Source organism: Colletotrichum graminicola, assembly GCF_000149035.1.
Source record: "Colletotrichum graminicola M1.001 genomic scaffold supercont1.4, whole genome shotgun sequence".
NCBI classification, from domain to species: Eukaryota; Fungi; Ascomycota; class Sordariomycetes; order Glomerellales; family Glomerellaceae; genus Colletotrichum; species Colletotrichum graminicola.
In genome coordinates, this window is record NW_007361008.1 from 248,235 (window position 1) to 266,287 (window position 18,053).

The 18,053-nt window shown below is 55.5% G+C and overlaps 8 protein-coding genes across 8 annotated transcripts; 4 read left to right on the top strand and 4 right to left on the bottom strand.

The window, feature by feature from the left end:
- Positions 1-493: 493 nt before the first annotated feature.
- Positions 494-2,812, top strand: GLRG_01379 (uncharacterized protein; the record flags this gene model as incomplete). Its single annotated transcript, XM_008092064.1, has 2 exons — positions 494-2,566; positions 2,624-2,812. The coding sequence occupies 2 exons, from the start codon at positions 494-496 to the stop codon at positions 2,810-2,812; spliced, it is 2,262 nt and encodes a 753-aa protein (XP_008090255.1).
- A 410-nt stretch (positions 2,813-3,222) lies between these two features.
- On the bottom strand, positions 3,223-3,709 carry GLRG_01380 (uncharacterized protein; the record flags this gene model as incomplete). The annotated part of the gene is made up of 3 exons (XM_008092065.1): positions 3,223-3,262; positions 3,341-3,472; positions 3,582-3,709. 3 exons carry the CDS (start codon positions 3,707-3,709, stop codon positions 3,223-3,225), a joined length of 300 nt encoding a protein of 99 aa, XP_008090256.1.
- Positions 3,710-6,468: 2,759 nt separating this feature from the next.
- Positions 6,469-7,498, top strand: GLRG_01381 (uncharacterized protein; the record flags this gene model as incomplete). Its single annotated transcript, XM_008092066.1, has 5 exons — positions 6,469-6,529; positions 6,587-6,893; positions 6,948-7,189; positions 7,249-7,319; positions 7,373-7,498. The coding sequence occupies 5 exons, from the start codon at positions 6,469-6,471 to the stop codon at positions 7,496-7,498; spliced, it is 807 nt and encodes a 268-aa protein (XP_008090257.1).
- A 779-nt stretch (positions 7,499-8,277) lies between these two features.
- Positions 8,278-8,844, bottom strand: GLRG_01382 (CSL zinc finger; the record flags this gene model as incomplete). The annotated part of the gene is made up of 1 exon (XM_008092067.1): positions 8,278-8,844. One exon carries the CDS (start codon positions 8,842-8,844, stop codon positions 8,278-8,280), a length of 567 nt encoding a protein of 188 aa, XP_008090258.1.
- Positions 8,845-9,283: 439 nt separating this feature from the next.
- On the bottom strand, positions 9,284-9,912 carry GLRG_01383 (uncharacterized protein; the record flags this gene model as incomplete). Its single annotated transcript, XM_008092068.1, has 3 exons — positions 9,284-9,319; positions 9,384-9,444; positions 9,527-9,912. 3 exons carry the CDS (start codon positions 9,910-9,912, stop codon positions 9,284-9,286), a joined length of 483 nt encoding a protein of 160 aa, XP_008090259.1.
- A 592-nt stretch (positions 9,913-10,504) lies between these two features.
- Positions 10,505-12,706, top strand: GLRG_01384 (DEAD/DEAH box helicase; the record flags this gene model as incomplete). The annotated part of the gene is made up of 1 exon (XM_008092069.1): positions 10,505-12,706. One exon carries the CDS (start codon positions 10,505-10,507, stop codon positions 12,704-12,706), a length of 2,202 nt encoding a protein of 733 aa, XP_008090260.1.
- Positions 12,707-14,361: 1,655 nt separating this feature from the next.
- On the top strand, positions 14,362-15,432 carry GLRG_01385 (uncharacterized protein; the record flags this gene model as incomplete). Its single annotated transcript, XM_008092070.1, has 2 exons — positions 14,362-14,472; positions 14,542-15,432. The coding sequence occupies 2 exons, from the start codon at positions 14,362-14,364 to the stop codon at positions 15,430-15,432; spliced, it is 1,002 nt and encodes a 333-aa protein (XP_008090261.1).
- Positions 15,433-16,925: 1,493 nt separating this feature from the next.
- GLRG_01386 (TspO/MBR family protein) lies at positions 16,926-17,648 on the bottom strand (the record flags this gene model as incomplete). Its single annotated transcript, XM_008092071.1, has 3 exons — positions 16,926-17,304; positions 17,377-17,470; positions 17,537-17,648. 3 exons carry the CDS (start codon positions 17,646-17,648, stop codon positions 16,926-16,928), a joined length of 585 nt encoding a protein of 194 aa, XP_008090262.1.
- Positions 17,649-18,053: the final 405 nt, after the last annotated feature.

Here is an 18,053-nt window from a genome sequence, read left to right on the forward strand (position 1 = left end):
CACTTCGGGCTCTTGGGCAGAGAGGGCATAATCAGCAGGCTCGTAGACATGATCAGGAACCTATGCAGTTCTAGACTCGCCTGCCAAGCATCACGTGGGGCAGGCCCCGGCTAATTCCGCGCTAACACTCGATAGGCAACCAGTCCCTGTCCTGGGCAGGTACAGCGCGCCAGTCGCGTGGAGGTAAGCCTGAAAGGCTGGACATCAAAAAAAATAAAAAAGCTGCCAGCCATCAACAACAGCTTCAGTCTCCGCCGATAACCAGCAAAGAACGCTTCCGACTCAATAAGCTCGCGCATTATCGGCAGCGAAAACTAGACTTGTATTGACAACAAGCAACGTTTTAGAGGTCGATTCGCACCTCAATGCGACGAAGCTGAACTACACGGTCCACGACTTCTCGGATCAAGCTTCCTGTTGCTGTAGGTAGCTTCCAGGACACCTTCAAGCACCGGCTCGACACATCCCTAACAATCCACGGAACTTCGAAACAATGTCCTTCAGCTTCGGAAACACAAGCTCTACGCCGACGTCGAACAGCGGCTCGACCCCTGCGACTTCTGCCCCGGCGTCTGGAGGTCTCTTCGGCGGTGGCGCTGCCTCCAGCGGCACTCCCAGCTTCTCCTTCGGCAACCTGGGAGGCAACAACACACCCGCTGCTGGATCGAGCAGTGGAGCGTCGGCTTCAGGCGGGGGATTGTTCGGACAGAGCGCTGCTCAGAAACCAGCAGGCGGACTCTTTGGAGCCGCTTCTACGGGCACGCCTCCTTCGACCGCAGGTGGCCTCTTCGGGGCCAAGCCTGCCACCGGCACATCATCGACTCCAGCTGCTTCTGGTGGCCTCTTTGGCCAAAACACAGGCTCTTCTACGCCTAGCACATCTGCCCCCGCATCAGGAGGTCTCTTTGGCGGCGGAGCCGCCTCAAGCAGCACTCCTGCTGCATCTTCCGGAGGATTGTTTGGAGGAGGAAACGCAGCGGCGAAGCCGGCAGCCAATCTTTTCGGTGGCGGAAACGCTGGCAGCTCTACCCCCTCGGGAGGTCTTTTCGGTCAGAACACTGCGTCGGGCTCTTCAACAGCCCCTGCTCCCGCTTCTGGTGGGGGTTTGTTCGGTGGCATGAACAAGCCTGCATCAAGCACGCCTACTGCGGCAACTCAGGCAACGCCCGCAAAGCCCTTGTTTTCGCTTGGAGGATCGACAACGCCTGCTGGAGCTCCCCCCGCTGACGCGAGCAAGCCTGCTGCAGGCGGTCTTTTCGGCGGTGCCACAGCATCCGGTTCTGCAGCCCCGTCACCTTTTGGTGCTGCGGCAGCCAAGCCGGCGGAGAGTAGCAGCGCGGGCGGTCTCTTCGGTGGTGCCGGGCAGTCCAAGCCTGCTTCTACGGCTCAGCCGGCGAGTGGAGGTTCGCTCTTCGGCGGTCAGACGCAACAGCCTGCGGCGAGCGGTGGTCTCTTCGGAGGCCAGAAGCCGGCTACAACCGCGGCCCCTAGCGCTGGTGGCCTCTTTGGTGGCCAGGCTGCTACTGGTACTGCTTCAACCCAGCCCGCTTCAGGGACTGCCGCAGCTTCCACAGCTGGCGCCTCTGCACCCTTCGGTGGTGCCAAGCCTGCGACGCCTACTACTTCGACACCCCCTACATCGTCTGCCGGTGGCCTCTTCGGCGGCAACACATCCTCCACGCCGGCGACAGCAACGACGCAAGCTGGCTCTAGTGCAGGTGGACTCTTTGGCAAGCCTGCCGCTACTGCATCTGCAACCCCTGCTGCTACAACGGCTTCTTCTTCACTGTTCGGCGGCCAGTCATCTGCAACTCCTGCCAGCAAACCTGCCAGCGGTGGACTCTTTGGAGGCGCCCCAGCAGCGAGCACCTCTCAGGCGGCATCTACTCCTGCAGCGACTGCGCCGGCGACTACTTCTGCTGCAACTACATCAACACCAGCTGCCGGTACTGCCGCAACTGCTGGTGGTCTGTTTGGCGCCAAACTGTCAACACCCGCTGCTGGAACATCAACCCAGAACGGATCTGCCCCGGCCGCCACATCCGCCACGACTGGCAACTCAAATACTCTAGCTGCATCCACGACCGGCCCTACTTCTCAGCTCCCTCGTCTGAAGAACAAGTCGATGGACGACATCATCACGCGGTGGGCTTCAGACTTGTCCAAGTATCAGAAGGACTTTAAGCACTACGCTAACCAAGTTGCCGACTGGGATTTGGGTTTGGTGGACAACGGTGAGAAGATCCAAAAGCTCTACCTCAACACCTTTGAGGCCGAGAAGGCCAGCCACGAGATTGAGCGTCAACTCCAAGCTGTTGAGAGTCAGCAGGACGAGCTTGAAGATTGGCTCAACCGCTACGAGTCCGACGTGAAGGAGATGTTCTCCCGCCAGATGGGACAGGGCGAGACTCTGACTGGACCTGACCAGGAGCGCGAGCGCACGTACAAGCTCGCCGAGAAGTTGACGCAGAATCTCGACGAGAAGAGCAGAGACCTGTCCAAGATGGTCAAGGAAATCAACGACATCTCCGGCACTCTTAGCAAGGGCAGCAAGCCCGAGGACCCTGTAAGTCATTGCCATCTTCCCAATCTATGTTGGGTTGTATTTCTAACGCACTTCCAGCTGAGCCAGATCGTCCGTGTTCTCAACGGCCACCTGTCGCAACTCCAATGGATTGACACCAATGCCGCGTCCCTGCAGGCCAAAGTGTCTGCTGCACAGAAGGCGAACAACAACCTTGGCAGCCAGTACGGAGCACCAGAGACTGATGCGGCAGAGAGCTTTTACCGATCTTACATGGGTCGGCGATGAACGGGGTTTGGACAGCGGCATTGGGTATATGGATTTTTCTTTCTTTTTCGGCAGCACGCACACACGAGAGAAGAATTAAGACCGGGAGAATTGACATGGAAAGACTCGAAAACCAGAGTCAATAGTCACTCGAGCAAGGCTCCAAAAAGGTCGCTTCGCATTGAGTGGGATGGTTAAAGCGCCGTAAGAGTGCGTTTCATCATGCATACGTACATGTACATTAGCCTAGACTGTGTGGGTGAATACCAGGTGTTGATTCACATGACAACTCTGAACTTTCCTTGAAATTGTGATCGCGTTATACGCGACCCTGCTGTATGCGCCGGCGACTGCTTTCCCCTTCCCGTTTCAGCGTACACGGTCTCCTGGCTCGCCATTGATATTACTGCGAATGCATTTTGTTTTTGGGTTTAGTTGTGCTCGCCGCCCTGGTTCTTGGTGATTTCGTCGCTGTCGGTTCGATTAGCAAGTCAAGCTTGAAATTGAGGGCGACGTCATGTCTAAAGGGGAGGGGGGCGGGTGACGAACATGTGGTCGGACAGCTGCTGGAGGTGGGCCTGCTGCTCGGAGAGCTTCTTCTTGAGCTCGAGAAGCTTCTCCTTCTCACGCTGGCGGATGGCGTAATCCTCGTTCGCCTTCTCGCGCTTCTGGAAAGCGTCTCTGAGATTCCAATCGTTAGTTCTGCAACGTCCGAGGTGATACTAAAGCAGGAGAGGTCGCCGGGCATGCATGCACAGGGTAGAGAGGTAAGGGGAGAAGTCAAACTTACCCGCCTCCGTACTTGGAGGGAGCTCCAGTGTCGCCCTCGGCCATGGCGCGAGTGGTAGTGCTGAAGGCAGCTCTGGAGGCGAGAGACAGAGGGCGAGCGGCAGCCTTGGTGGCAGCGATACGCATCATTTTGAAGAAGTTTTTGCAAGGTGTTAAGATGAATTGAGTCGAGAGGTGTTGTGTTGTTGTAGAAAGAGGTTAAGCTGACCGATGACGATGGGGGGGTGCTAGTCGACGGGTTTTGTGATAGGCTGGATTGTGGAGAAAGAGCCTGGAGTAGCTCGGGAAAGGGAACGCTGATTAAATGCTATTGGACGGAGGGGGGATGATCTGATTCTTCGGAACGAGCTGATGAGAGCTTTTGCTCTGCTTCGGCCGTCTTTTCTCATAGGCGAGTACGGAGGTACGGGGATGTGATACGTCATAAGCAGTAGAAGCAAGGTATTCTGTTAACATGCGCTACCGGCATTTCTCAGCTTAGTGGAGGTGACTATGGGCCAAGCAACTCTGTCCTTCCTCAGACCACCTGCATTGAAAGGCCACCCGCTATGACCAAAATAGCGACGTGCTCACTGCTATATTTCCGAGGCTGGCCGTGCTGGGAGATGCCGACGTGGGGCATCCGCAAGATCCCGTGAGGACTTACAGCGCCCCTATGGACACCGGAGATTGTTGCGCCATGTTGGGATTTGGGGCCATTGGCCCCCGTCTATCGAAGAGTCGTCATTCACACGATGCTCTACAAGCTCCTCGTACAAGAGCATCGTGCTCGGTAGAAGTCGATACCCGCGATCCCAATGATTCTTGTGGAGGTTATCACTCGAGTAGGTACTGTATACTGGATAATTACGACCCGGATCGACTTGTCGTTTCCGACAAGGCTGAATCTGGGCACGACTGGGATGTTCCCCGGGCCACCGGGTTGGGAGATCTGTCACTTCGAGATAGTCGACCGAGGGGGGGGTGCCCGGTGATTGTGGTGTGACGGTCTTACGCTTTGTCTCGCCAGGAATTGTCAAGTGGAGCGCTGAAGCCGTACAGGACAGCATAGTCCAGTACCGCGGGCACGCGTGTAAGTGCTGCCTTGGCTCGCCTAGCCGCGAGAATAGCGCCTGGCCTCTACTGAAAGGGGAAAGAAGAAGGACAAGATCAGGTATTCGGTGCATGAATATGGTTCACCCTGGAAAGGTAGCAGGAATTGTGTATCTACATAGCCATGGTTTCAAGAAGCAGAACAGCGTGAGACCGAACGACCTGACAAGTAATACTTGTAAGTCGTCCGTCAACATTGCCTGAACTCAAAGGATACCCGAAGCACGGATGGCTGCGCTGCACGATTGCATGAAAAGAAGGGACGAAGTGGGATGAGGGGAGGGGACAGGAAGGGAAGGGGTGGCTGTCACCAGGCTTTTGCGTCGGGAGTTTGTTCACAACATGCCAAGAGCCTGTGTAGGTAAGGTACAGCACAAGCAAGTGTTCTGCAAAGCAGCCGAGACATAAGCCTGACAGCTGACTTTGGGCCGGAGAAAGTGAAGCACACATACAACACATACAGTGACGTGATGGCGGCGCAGTGGCAGCAACAAGGTCAAGGCTGGATAAGGTGAGGTCAGAAGAGTCAAGTGTGCCCTCTCCGTCGGGTGCCTTGGATTGGGGCCAGGTGGTGGAATACATGCAGTAAGGTGTACCTGGATTCAAGGTCGACCTGCAACTGCTGTTGATGATGGCCCGGGGAAGGAACGCACTGGCGACACAGAAATGACAAAAGGTACCGCCGTGTACCGCCTCACTGCCTGTCGCAGAGTCAGGGCTGGCAGTGAGTGCGCAGTCGCTGGCAGTAAGAAGGGCACATCTGGAGAGGCTTTAGGGGGTCTCTTGAGGGGTATCTCCCGACGTCTGTCAGCCGCACAGCACAGCCGCGATACCTGACGCTACCCCGGGATCGATTCACGTGAGCCGTCCATTCCAGGGCTAACATCGAGTTGGGAACAAAACAGAAGGGCTCATCTGCTACAGTGTGGATGCGGCAGTGGGATTGGTTGAGACGCCTCTTGCTGGGTGACTGGTCAGGCAGTGGCTCATCACTGTCCCTGCCCGTCGTCCAACCAGTCAAGTCGGGTGCCGTCCAGTCCAGTTGGTGCGGTGCCACCCTCCACCCCCCCGGTCGCCTTGCCTTGTCTTTGGCCCGGGCCACCTCATGTATTGTGCAGTCCAGAGCCCCTTCCTCAATTTCCATCCATCACCTTTTCGTCTCATAACTTCTCAACTTCCAAACCCTCGCACTACCTTTTGCAAATCGTCCAACAACCGCCTCGGTTTACCATTCTTCACACTCTCTTCCCCTGCTCTGAACCAACTCGATTCTTGACACGGGATCCAATCCATTGTCACTCATCCATCGTTCCACCAGAACATCCCCGCCGACCTCAAAACATCGCACCAAAAGGTACGTGGTCCCCTCCCCCCATCAACCCCCCGTGCCCCCTCTGTCGTCATCGCATCCCTCGCCGCAGTCTCCTTCCACCGATCCTCAACAGCCGACTGCGGCCCATCTACGCCGGCCGCCTGACGACGATGCCCTTTGTGCATCGTCCTGTACTCGATTGATTGCCTCACCGACTCTGCGCGCCCTATCTTGGCTGGTGAGGCGCAAAACCCCACTAGGAGCGGGGAGCCTCAAGCAAGTGATGAAGTCAGCGAGGCGCATACGCCGCGACTAGTCCTCTCACCTCCGAATTCACCAGCCTGCTCTCGCGATATCAATATACGTCTTTTCTCTTCGTTTTCTCAAAATACACATTCACCAGTCACCCGGAGCGCAATTATGGCCTCCCCTTTTTGCTACACTTGCTAATCAACCATCGCCTTCCAGATAACCAACCGTCACAATGGGTCACGAAGATGCTGTGTACTTGGCCAAGCTTGCTGAGCAGGCCGAGCGCTACGAGGGTACGTGGTAATCGCCGCTCGAGACCGATGGATACAAACTGATGATTGGACTTGCAGAGATGGTTGAGAACATGAAGATCGTCGCTTCTGAGGACCGTGACTTGACCGTTGAGGAGCGCAACCTCCTCTCTGTTGCCTACAAGAACGTCATCGGTGCCCGCCGTGCTTCGTGGAGAATCGTCACCTCCATCGAGCAGAAGGAGGAATCCAAGGGCAACTCTTCCCAGGTTGGCCTCATCAAGGAGTATCGCCAGAAGATCGAGGCCGAGCTCGCCAAGATCTGCGACGACATCCTTGATGTCCTTGACGCCCACCTCATCCCCTCCGCCAAGTCTGGCGAGTCCAAGGTCTTCTACCACAAGATGTAAGTATCACTGTGGCCGTTGGAAAGCCATATCATGACTGACCCCCTGAACAGGAAGGGTGACTACCACCGCTACCTCGCCGAGTTCGCCGTTGGCGACCGCCGCAAGGACTCCGCCGACAAGTCCCTCGAGGCGTACAAGGCTGCCACCGAGGTTGCCCAGACCGAGCTCCCCCCTACCCACCCCATCCGCCTCGGTCTTGCCCTCAACTTCTCCGTCTTCTACTACGAGATTCTCAACGCCCCCGACCAGGCTTGCCACCTTGCCAAGCAGGCTTTCGATGATGCTATTGCCGGTTCGTACCCTTATCACTGCTTAAGGCCTGTACACTCGACTGACAATTGGCCTACACAGAGCTTGACACCCTTAGCGAGGAGTCTTACAAGGATTCTACCCTCATCATGCAGCTTCTCCGTGACAACCTGGTAAGACTTGATTTCGGCCAATATCAAGGTTATATCGCTAACCATATATCCAGACCCTCTGGACCTCTTCCGAGGCCGAGCCCGCGGCGTCAGGCACTGCTGAAGCACCTGCCAAGGAGGAGGGTACCACCGCCGAGGCGCCGGCCGCCAGCACCTCTGAGGAGCCCAAGGCTGAGTAAGGGGTTTGATGGTCTCGTAGCATTCTGCTGTTCCTTGCCGGATTTGGGTGGTCTGGTGTCTACGGAGTGTGGACTGGAGATTTCGTTTTTGCGAATCGGCATCGTTTAGGCAATACACACAAGAGTTGTGAAGGGGTTGATCTTTCCTAGCACGGGACTGGCTGAGGGCTAAAGAAAGAGCATTTTGGAGGTCGATTGCACCCACGTTTGCTTTTTTAGACTCTAATGCAAGACCGTCTGGACAACAACAAAAAAAGACTAAAATTGCTTTCAAAGAAGCACATCCGGTAAACAATATTGAGCGGTTTCCGTGTGACGTTGATGCGTGGCAGTAGAGTTATACTTTCCTTGGAAGAGCATAAAAATCGGTCAGGGACGGCAGTCATTGCAAGACCGGTTTCCCTCATGTGTAGTGTTGAGACAAAACCACGGCCATCACTGAGATAGATCGAGAAAGCAATATGCCGTGGACATAAGAAAAGGCCAAAAGTCAGATATAAGGGAATGCAATACAGAAGGAGGAGGTGGAAAACGAAGACAGAAACGGCAGATACAGGATCGATATGAAATATGGGAATTATGCCGATAACTTGGTCAAGCCCGGTTATGCCGCAAGTGGCGGCCCATCGCCCAATACTGTAATTACGAATCGATAGGACACCCTGATACAATCTTTGGTTCTTGTACCTCCTTTACAATTGGGAAAAACCTTCACTGGAGCCGAAAAGATCAAAAATAGATGAATTGGTGAAGTATTCCTCTTTTCGTTTTCATAACCTTCATGAATCGTCCAAGACTATGGCGAAGTGGACCTTCATCCAGAGACTGCAGTCCTGACAGCCCACAAGAAGCTCGCCGTTCTCGCCAGCCTCCTCCAGGTCCGCCTCCGTGAACAGGAATCCCCGTGGGTTTCCACAGCGGCAGCTGCGGTACCAGCAATCGGCGTCCGGACCGCCGCTCTCGTCAAATTCAAGGTCGTCGAGGTCGACGTTCTCTACGCCGGTCTGGAAGGTCTGCTCGCCGCGCTTGGGACCTTGGTTGTTGGGCGCGAGGTCGAGGGACCTATCGTAATCTGCTCTTGACCTTGGGTCCGAGAGGACCTTGTAGGCCGTAGAAATTTGGTCGATTGTAAAGGCGGTGTTGCCAGCGTGGGATGTTACCGATGTGGTGTTCAGTGTCTGGACTTTCTTATATTTGTCAGGGTGGTTTTGGAGGAGGGCGCGGTGATAGGCCCGTTTGATGATCTGCTGAGGCTCCGCCGCCTGTTCCTGTAGGAGTTTGCGAGTGATGCCCAGAATCATGTAGTATGTGTGACGTTCACCGGGGTCCATCGATGAAGGGCTCATGGTGAGCGAGGAGAGTGGCGCAGCGGACAGGACGCCCTCCCAAGTTGAGTTGAGCACTGTCGTGGGTTTGTAAGTGAAAATTTGTGGCGAATTGGAGGCCGAGAAGCTTGGTTCTGAGAGATCACGTGAGTGGTTCGAGAATATCAAAAAGGTTGACTTTTGTTGCAGGGAAATTGAGGCAGCGGCCCGTGGAACTACTTTCACAGATAGATCGGTACTGAAGACACTCGTCCAGAGTTATCCATGAATTGTAGCGGCCTTGGATGGGTAGCATGCCACTCGGCCTCTGAAGGGAAGAGGGGCGGTCTGGACATTAAAGAAGGATCGCATGGTGTTGCAAGTTGTTGAATTCGTTTCTTGTACATGATAATACATGGTATATGTACACCGTCTATGGTATTCGACGCATCGTAAGTGAAGAAAGAGCCAAGTATGTCGCTTATTTGGGGAACCTTGTCCAGTTTCGCTTTCCAACCTGATGCGTGATGTCAGTAAGAGGTCGTCAAAGGGTCGTTCAAGACTCATCGAAAGTAACTTACCTTCTTCCACTCCTTGATCAACTTCGGCATCGCCAGCATAGCCTCTCTCCTCTTCTCCATTCTGTACCGCACAGTCAGTATCCATTCCTCGACACGAGACTCGAGCCCCAGCGAATCGTCGGCCAGACACGAGACACACATACCTTGGCTGCACCATTCTCTCGTGAATCTTTCCCTTGACCTTTTGTCCTACACCAGTACCCTTGACTCGGAGACCGTGTTCGACGCGGCGGGCGATCCTGTACTCGGTGCCCTTAACGGTCGGAGGAAGCAACTCCTCGACGCCGTGCTGGCGGGCAAGCTTGACAATCTCTGCCTGGCGGCGCAGCGAGTAGACGGGATCATGCCACTTGCCCGTGGCAGGATGCTTCTGCGGCGAGAAGGGGTTCGGCGTAATCTCCTGAAAGCCCGTCTTTGGGACCGTCACGCCGGCGGGCAGGATCGAGGCGGGTGGCCAGCGGGCGAAGAAGCGCTGGAGCTGCTGAGGCAAGGCCTTGGCCAGCTGGATGTATTGTTCTGCGGCGGCCATTGTCGAGGGGTGCGCGTGGTAGAGCAGCGTTTTACTATGTCCTCTGGTGTGAGCGCTGGGGCATTGCCGTTTCGTCGAGGAAATGAAGGGATTCGGAGGGTCGGTCGACTGAAATGCAAGCTCTCTTCTTCGCCGTTCGGGATGCTCGATCAATTGCTGCAGCACAAATTTGGGAGCCCAGCCTTGACCCACCCCTGCACGTCCCTGACATGGGGTTTAGCTTAAGGCTAGAGGCAAGATTTGCCGAATGTCATCGCATCTGATTGGATCGCATTCATGTGGCGGCCTCAAATGTGGCGCAAATCGCAGCCTTCTCGGCCTCTCCACGACGCATTACAAAATCAGTCTAGACCTTTCGATGTTCTAAAATCTACGAATCAAACATCCGAAGCTCAATACCTTGGGAGAACATATCCATTATTCTTTTCATCAAGGCTCTGAAAGAGAGGGTTGCGCGCAGCTTCAAGGTTCAACATCCATCTGGTGCTGGTACATACCCATCGCCGTACCTAACGCTGGTCATCTCCCGCCCAAGATCTTCCTCGACCAAACCCACCGGTTTTTGTTGGTGTCGCATCACGGGTCAGCCAATATGAGTACCAACCAGACAAGAAAGACACCTCTCGACCTCGAAGAGATACTCAAGAAGAAGAAGGCTGCCGACGCCGCTGCATCGAAGCTACGATTTATACCAAAGAAGGAGAGGGAACGTCAGGCAGCAGAGAAGGCGAAACAGGAGGAGGAAGAGCGCAAGCGCAAAGCGGAAGAGGACGCGAGGAAGAAGGCCGAAATCGAGAGGAAATGGGTCTCTGAGGCGAACGGCAGCGCCGTCAACGGAGCACAGAATGGAGCCGGCGGCAGGATACCAACGGGCCCGAAGGCCATGCACAGCACGGAGGGCGGCCGAGGCCCTGGCGGCCGAGGGCGTGATAAGCAAGAACAGCGGAAGGCGTCGACAAAGGACGGCAAGGAGAAGAAGTCTGCCGAGGCGATCGAGGCCGAACTGTTGCGCAACCGATACCTGGGCCCCGAGGTCAACAAGCAATCGAACTTCTCGGTGAAGAAGAAGCGAAAGAGGGCGACAGAGTTCAAGTTCGAGTGGGACGCCGAAGAGGACACCACGCTTGATGATCCTATCTACGAATCAAACAGCACGACCCTGAAATCATACACATTCGGCAGCTTGTCCGGCGAGTACAACGAGGAGGCGGAAGAGATTGCTCGTCGACGGGCACGGATGATTGAAGAAAGAGACCGCGAGTTCGGGAAACAGCGCGCAAAGGAGTTCATGGAAGATTTCTACAGGGCACGAGAGAGGGCGAAGGAGCGCGCTGACAGGTCGGGCCTCGGCAAGCACTGGACAAAGAAGGCTCTCTCAGAGATGCGGGAACGCGACTGGAGAATCTTCAAGGAGGACTTTGGCATCGCTACCAAGGGCGGCCAAATTCCCAACCCAATGCGCAGCTGGGAAGAGTCAGGCTTGCCGCGACAGCTGTTGAACATTGTGGACAGGGTTGGCTACAAAGACCCTTCGCCTATTCAAAGAGCAGCTATCCCGATTGCGCTGCAGGCCAGAGACCTCATCGGTGTGGCCGTCACAGGTTCCGGTAAGACGGCAGCGTTTCTGCTGCCGTTGCTGACCTATATCCAAGACCTGCCGCCCCTGACGGAGATCAACAAGAACGACGGAGCGTACGCCCTCATTTTAGCACCGACGCGTGAATTGGTACAGCAAATCGAAACGGAAGCCCACAAGTTCGCCGACCCCCTGGGCTTCAATGTCGTCAGTATTGTGGGCGGTCACTCTTTGGAGGAGCAGGTGCATGCGTTGTCTCGTGGTGCCGAGATCATCGTCGCCACCCCGGGTCGTCTGGTGGACTGCATTGAGAGACGGCTTCTCGTCCTGTCACAGTGCTGCTACGTCATCATGGACGAAGCCGATCGAATGATCGATCTCGGTTTCGAGGAGTCAGTGAATAAGATTCTCGACGCGCTGCCCGTATCGAACGAGAAGCCAGACACAGATGATGCGGAAAACGCTCAACTGATGCAGAAATACCTCGGCGCCACGGACAGATACAGGCAGACAATGATGTACACGGCCACGATGCCTCCGACAGTCGAAAAGATTGCTAGGAAATACCTCCGGCGTCCCGCCATCGTCACGATTGGCAACGCCGGCGAGGCGGTCGAGACGGTTGAGCAAAGGGTCGAATTCGTTTCGGGCGAGGACAAGAAGAAGAAACGGCTGCAGGAGATCCTTGGCGCGGGAGACTTTGCCCCGCCCATCATCGTGTTCGTCAACATCAAGCGCAATTGCGATGCCGTCGCACGCGACGTCCAGAGAATGGGTTACTCGGCGGTCACGCTCCACGGAAGCAAGACGCAAGAGCAGAGAGAGGCGGCATTGGCCTCAGTGCGCAACGGGCAGACGCAGGTTCTTGTGGCGACGGACCTGGCAGGAAGAGGTATCGACGTGCCGGATGTCAGTCTCGTCATCAACTTCAACATGGCGACCAATATCGAAAGCTACACGCATCGCATCGGTCGTACTGGTCGCGCGGGCAAGAGCGGTGTGGCAATCACGTTCCTGGAACAGAGCGACTCGGACCTGTTCTACGACCTCAAGCAGATGCTTTCCAAGAGCGCCATCTCTCGGGTGCCCGAGGAGCTTCGTCGGCACGAGGCCGCGCAACAGAAGCCGCAGCGAGGAGGAGGCGGCGGTGGCGGCGGCGGCAAGAGGGCAGGGGGTGCAGAAGAGGCGACAGGCAAGGGGGCACAGTGGGGTGCCTAATGTAGTGTAGCGCTATGGATGACGGTAGCATGGCGGGTGGATGAAGGATGGAAGGGCTCGCTAGTAACCATCAGATAGAGACGGAAAACTGGGATATTCTGCGGGCTCTGCCAATTCGAAAGATTATCTTGATAATCTGATCAGATAAAAAATTATATCTGAGCGACTATCGTCGGCACATCCGGTCTTGGCGTCTCCATGCACTCTTGCCTTGTCCCTTTCTTCTTCAACACCCACCCCTTTTTTTTTAAACACTTATTCATGGAAGCTCAGGGTATGCGTTTTGAAATACCGGCCGTTTCCTGGCAGCTTGGCAATCCAATTATCTCTTATAAAACAAAAGCTTGTATTTCATTGTTAAGTCGGTTTCCGCTGACACACCTACATTACTGATGGCTGGGCGTCTGTGTCGGAGATGGCGGGGAACCACCGCCCTGAGTGTTCGGGTGGCCTCCGACCCTCGTCTCAGAAGCCAATGCCTAGCTCCCCGCGAATCAAGCCTAGGTAACCCCACCCTCCAGCAGAATGGCGACGGCCGCCAACTCCCATCTTGGTCTGATGTCAAGGACCCGGGATGTTCTGGGCTTGCCAAGCGGCCTTTGGTACCTGACGCAGGACGGAATGAGTACCTAAGAAAATGGAGGGAGGGAAGAGAAAAATCCCATGTTTACGCAGGGTTTTCGCAACCCAATGCTGGCCTTGCTACGCCCAATCCCCACCGGCCTTTTGGTAGGTACTAAGTGCTACAGAGCACAGAGTACGGATCCAGAGGTAATTACCGCATTGGTGTTCCGTCCTGCGCCCGCACCTTCACCGATTCTTTCACATGGGCAGGACGTCGAAATATAAACCCCCAACCCAACCGCCAGTTATAAGTCTTTGGGCTGGCGGAATAGGACTGCTCGACAGCACCCATCCCTCGTCCCTCTCTCTCTCTATCTTTTTACACCTCGATTTTACTGCATCCTCCTCGAGGACACCTCTCTCCCTCCAGTGCGCTGGGGTTTGTTTTCTTCTTGACTCTGCGGGGGAAAAAACCGCTTGCTTTGAGGATCAACAGAATTGATAACAAGAGTTGCTAGCCCGTTGTAGTGCCTTCGAACCGAACTCTCTAAACCCTTCCTGGTATCGGTGGATCTTTTTTCGTGGAACCGAAAAAAGAGAAGAAAAAAAAAGTCTGGGCTACCAGCTGCGCTTGCTGGGTGACACGCCGTGACGCTTCGCTGCCTTTTTCGCTTTTGCCCCGCGGTGCAACTGTTCCCCCCCGTCTTGTCACCGCATGGTCATCCCACCTCCCTGATTCAACGCAACAACAAGGGGGAGCAGTGAAGGACAGTGCTGAATAGACTTCCTGTTCAACCGACGTCCTACACTTGCTCCTTTCTGGCAATTCGTCTTGCTCGTCGTCCTTGATCTGGTTCGAGTCTGCCCGAGCACGCTTCCAAAGCTGCGCGATATCCTCCCGTGATACGGACGGTACTCCACGAGCGAGAGACGACAAGCGAGCGAACCACGTTCCTCCCTCCCCCTCTCCTCTTCTTCACCGACCTTTGAGGCATAAGCTGGGGGAGTGGCCTCGTGCCCCTACAAACGACGACCTCGAATCGCTCAGGCATCTACGTCTCGCCTATCTCACGGCCTGACTCGTCATCACGATGGACTCGGCAGCGGCAGCAATGGAGATCCCCCACCACGACGCACCCGTCTCTTTGAAGAAGAGCCGTACTGCGGCTCTGGAGGCAATGGAGGACATTGTCTACGGATCTGTATGTTGCGCGCAATTTCTCAAAGGAAGCTAGAGCCCCTCGCTAACGATGCATTCCTTCGCCCACCAGGTCGCCGGCGTCGTCGGAAAATACATCGAGTACCCCTTCGACACAGTCAAGGTCCGCCTGCAGTCCCAACCCGACAACCAGCCCCTCCGCTACAAGGGGCCGCTTGACTGCTTCCGCCAGTCCCTCAAGACCGAGGGCGTCCGCGGGCTCTACCGCGGCATTAGCGCGCCGCTCGTGGGTGCCGCCCTCGAGAACAGCAGTCTGTTCTTCTTCGAACGCATCGGCCGCGCCGCTGTATACTCCTCCGGCTGGACGCCCCAGGGCCAGCAACTATCCCTCTCTGCGCTCTGGTTCACCGGTGCCTTCTCTGGCTTCTTTACGTCTTACGTCCTCACCCCCGTCGAGCTCGTCAAGTGCAAGATCCAAGCCCCCCCGCAGGTCGGCAGCGTGGCGGCACCGCAGTTGCGCCCACTGCCCGTCATCCGTGACATCTACCGTCACTACGGCATCCTGGGCTTCTGGCATGGGCAGATGGGTACCCTCATCCGCGAGTCGGGCGGCTGCGCGGCGTGGTTCGGCAGCAAGGAGACGGTGACAAAGATGTTCCACATCATTAATGGGCGGGCGGTGAAGACGCAGGCCGAGAGGGACGTGTTGGCCTCGAATCCGTTGCCGCTGTGGCAGCAGGCGCTGGCCGGCGCCTCAGGCGGCGTGTCGTACAACTTCCTCTTCTTCCCCGCCGACACGATCAAGTCGCGCATGCAGACGGCGGCCGTCGGCGACGCGGCGCGCGGGAGGACGTTCTGGCAGGAGGGCGCGGTGCTGTGGCGGCAGCATGGGCTCAAGGGGCTGTATCGGGGGTGCGGCATCACCTGTCTGCGCTCGGCGCCCAGCTCGGCCTTCATTTTCATTGTTTTTGACGGTCTCAAGCGACACTTTCCCTTGCAGTAGAATTCCTTTCTTCTTCCTCTTATATCCTAGACTCGGGATGGTCGGTGATCGCGGTAGTTGCAGTGGTAAAAAGGTTGGATGGGCTTTTCGATTTTGGGATGGCACAGCATTTAGAGGCGCAACAGGACAGCTTTGGCTCGTTTGTACTTGCATCTACATACTTGGGTAACGTGGCCTGGATAGACGGGTGGTGATCATGAAGAGTTGGGAGGATATGCAAGCGTGGATTTTCTTGGTATTCTTGACATGGCCTTGGGCCACTTTAGTCCACAGGTTCATACGACTTTGGTGGCGTTCCCTGAGAGCTTTCGTAGCCCGAGCTACGAGATATAAATCGAAGGCGGTCTCGTTACGGCTTGCCGTCCTGGTATCCGCATTACCGACGACCCAGCTTGTTGATTTACAAGGAACGGTGATTAGAGAAAGTGTCCAACTACCGGTTCATCGAGGATGCTTGACTCAGGGATGTTTTCTACGCCTCTCAGGCAGGGCAGGCACATAACGGAACACTCAAAAGGTCTAGCATCTCCGACGAAAGTTGGCTTACCTTGGCTGGCGTAGTACATTGAAGCGGACATCGTACTGGTGGTAAACTCTCGAAACGACCTGGGCCATAGTGCAAGCGCCTGCTGCGCGCGAGGATCCTCGACCCAGGACTGGCGTCTCCTACAGATGGTGAATGCCAAGAGACAAGAGTCTTCTCTTGGAACACCCAGATGTAAGCGGGCTGACTCGTCGCGTGGGACGGGACCACGAGGGTTCCCCGTCGCTGGCCCATGACAGGATTCCGCGTGTCTGCGCTACAGATGATTTTGGCCCAGGAAAACAAGCGAGGTCTCTTATGAAGAGAAATTTAAATCCTACCGCAATATAGGCATGACGAAGTCGCAGACAGGAACTCCTTGTTAGCAGTCACCCATTGTACTTGATAAGTCGGGATGTCTACTTCTTCAACTCCACAATCTCGCGGCGAACATATTCAGGTTCGTGTTTAACGAGGGTGTTTCTGAAGGGCCGGGTAACTTGGCTACCCATCTCTCATGGTGTATTCGCTAAGACCGAGATCAAGACAATCACGGCGATGAATGATGAAGACGTTCGGAGGGGAGGGACGATGGAAGAGACGACAGGGGTAGACAATGGAATTGACACGTGTCGTTTATGCTGGGCGCAAGGGATGTTGGCTGGAAACTTTTTGAACGTCTCTCGATCTCGAGTAGCAGAGAAGCTATCCGGCAAACTCTTCAACTAACTTGTTGACGGATATCAACTCACTACAATCTTCACCGAGCGTAAACTAAATCCGTCCAGCTCCTGCGAGCGGGTACGATCATCGTCGCCCAAGAATCAAAATAGAGGATAAATGACATTTCGGAATGCTAAACCAAGAAACATGCTCCCACCAGCCGTAAACGCCGTTCCCAAGCTTACAACGCAACTACCTCCTATTTCTTTGTCTCTTTCGGGCCCATAACGTCAAGGCAGCTGCGACACTACTGTTTCTTGTCCGCGGCGGCGGCAGCGCGCTCCTCAGCACCCTTGATGTCCCAGTCGTTCAGGTACCCCGCCCCCGCGCACAGGTAGGTCGCGAAGGAGAGCCAGCCGAGGTAGGGAACGAGGCAGGCGCCGGCGACGGCATCGACGGAGCCCCAGAGGTAGGTCAGGTAGGTGTTGACACAGAGGAGAGCAGCGATGTCAACGGTGGCCTCGATAGGGCGCTTGAGACCGAAGAAAAGGGGCATCCAAATAAGATTGAGACCCAGCTGGATGGTGTAGAGGGTCGCGCCCTGCTTGGTCATCTTGATGTGCTCGATGGAGGAGAACGGGGATAGGCCGGTGTGGGTGGCACGGTGGGCAGCGTAGCCCATCAGACTGTAGTGTAACATGTTAGTTTGTGGCGTGCTCGTCGAAGGGAAGAGCGACAGGTGTGCGGGGTGGCTTTACCCATAGAGGAGGGTCCAAGCCGGACCAAAAACCCATGGGGGAGGGCGGTAGGGCGGGTTCTTGATCGCGCCATAGGTCTTTTGCGTGGCTTTGGCTGTTGGTTGTGTCAGTGACTGCGGCTATACCCAAGAGGGTTTCCGAGGTTTCTTGAAGCACGTACGTCGCGTAGAATAGCCGACGGCGGTTCCCAAAGCTATGGGGAGCAGGATCGAGGCGGCGGCGTTCTCGAAGACCTGGTGGGGCAAGGTCAAGGCAGGAATGAAGGTTGTCATGTTGCCGAAGTTGGTCAGTGTCGGTCTTAGGTGTAATGCTGTATACTGACTGTGAATTGGATGTCAGAGCGAGGTTCGCCAATTTCTTAAATGCGGTTGGTTCTAAGGTAAAATGTCAGTCCATCTGGATCACGCGATGAGATGAGCCTCGGGGCGGGTCCCAGTCCGAAGTGCGAGGGATCTATCCTTTTACAGGACTATGACGCAATGCATTGGGTTGCCCTCGCGAACAACCAATTTTCATTGCGACGGTGTTTTTAAAAGCAAAATTGGAACGTGACATAGAAGCCGTGACTTAACTTACTATCCTTATTTTCTTTCCAGTGGCCCCGGAATCGATTAGGTCCAAGGAGTGAAATTTACAGAAAGGTCACGTTGTCGGTATTTCAAGTTATGGGGTCAGCG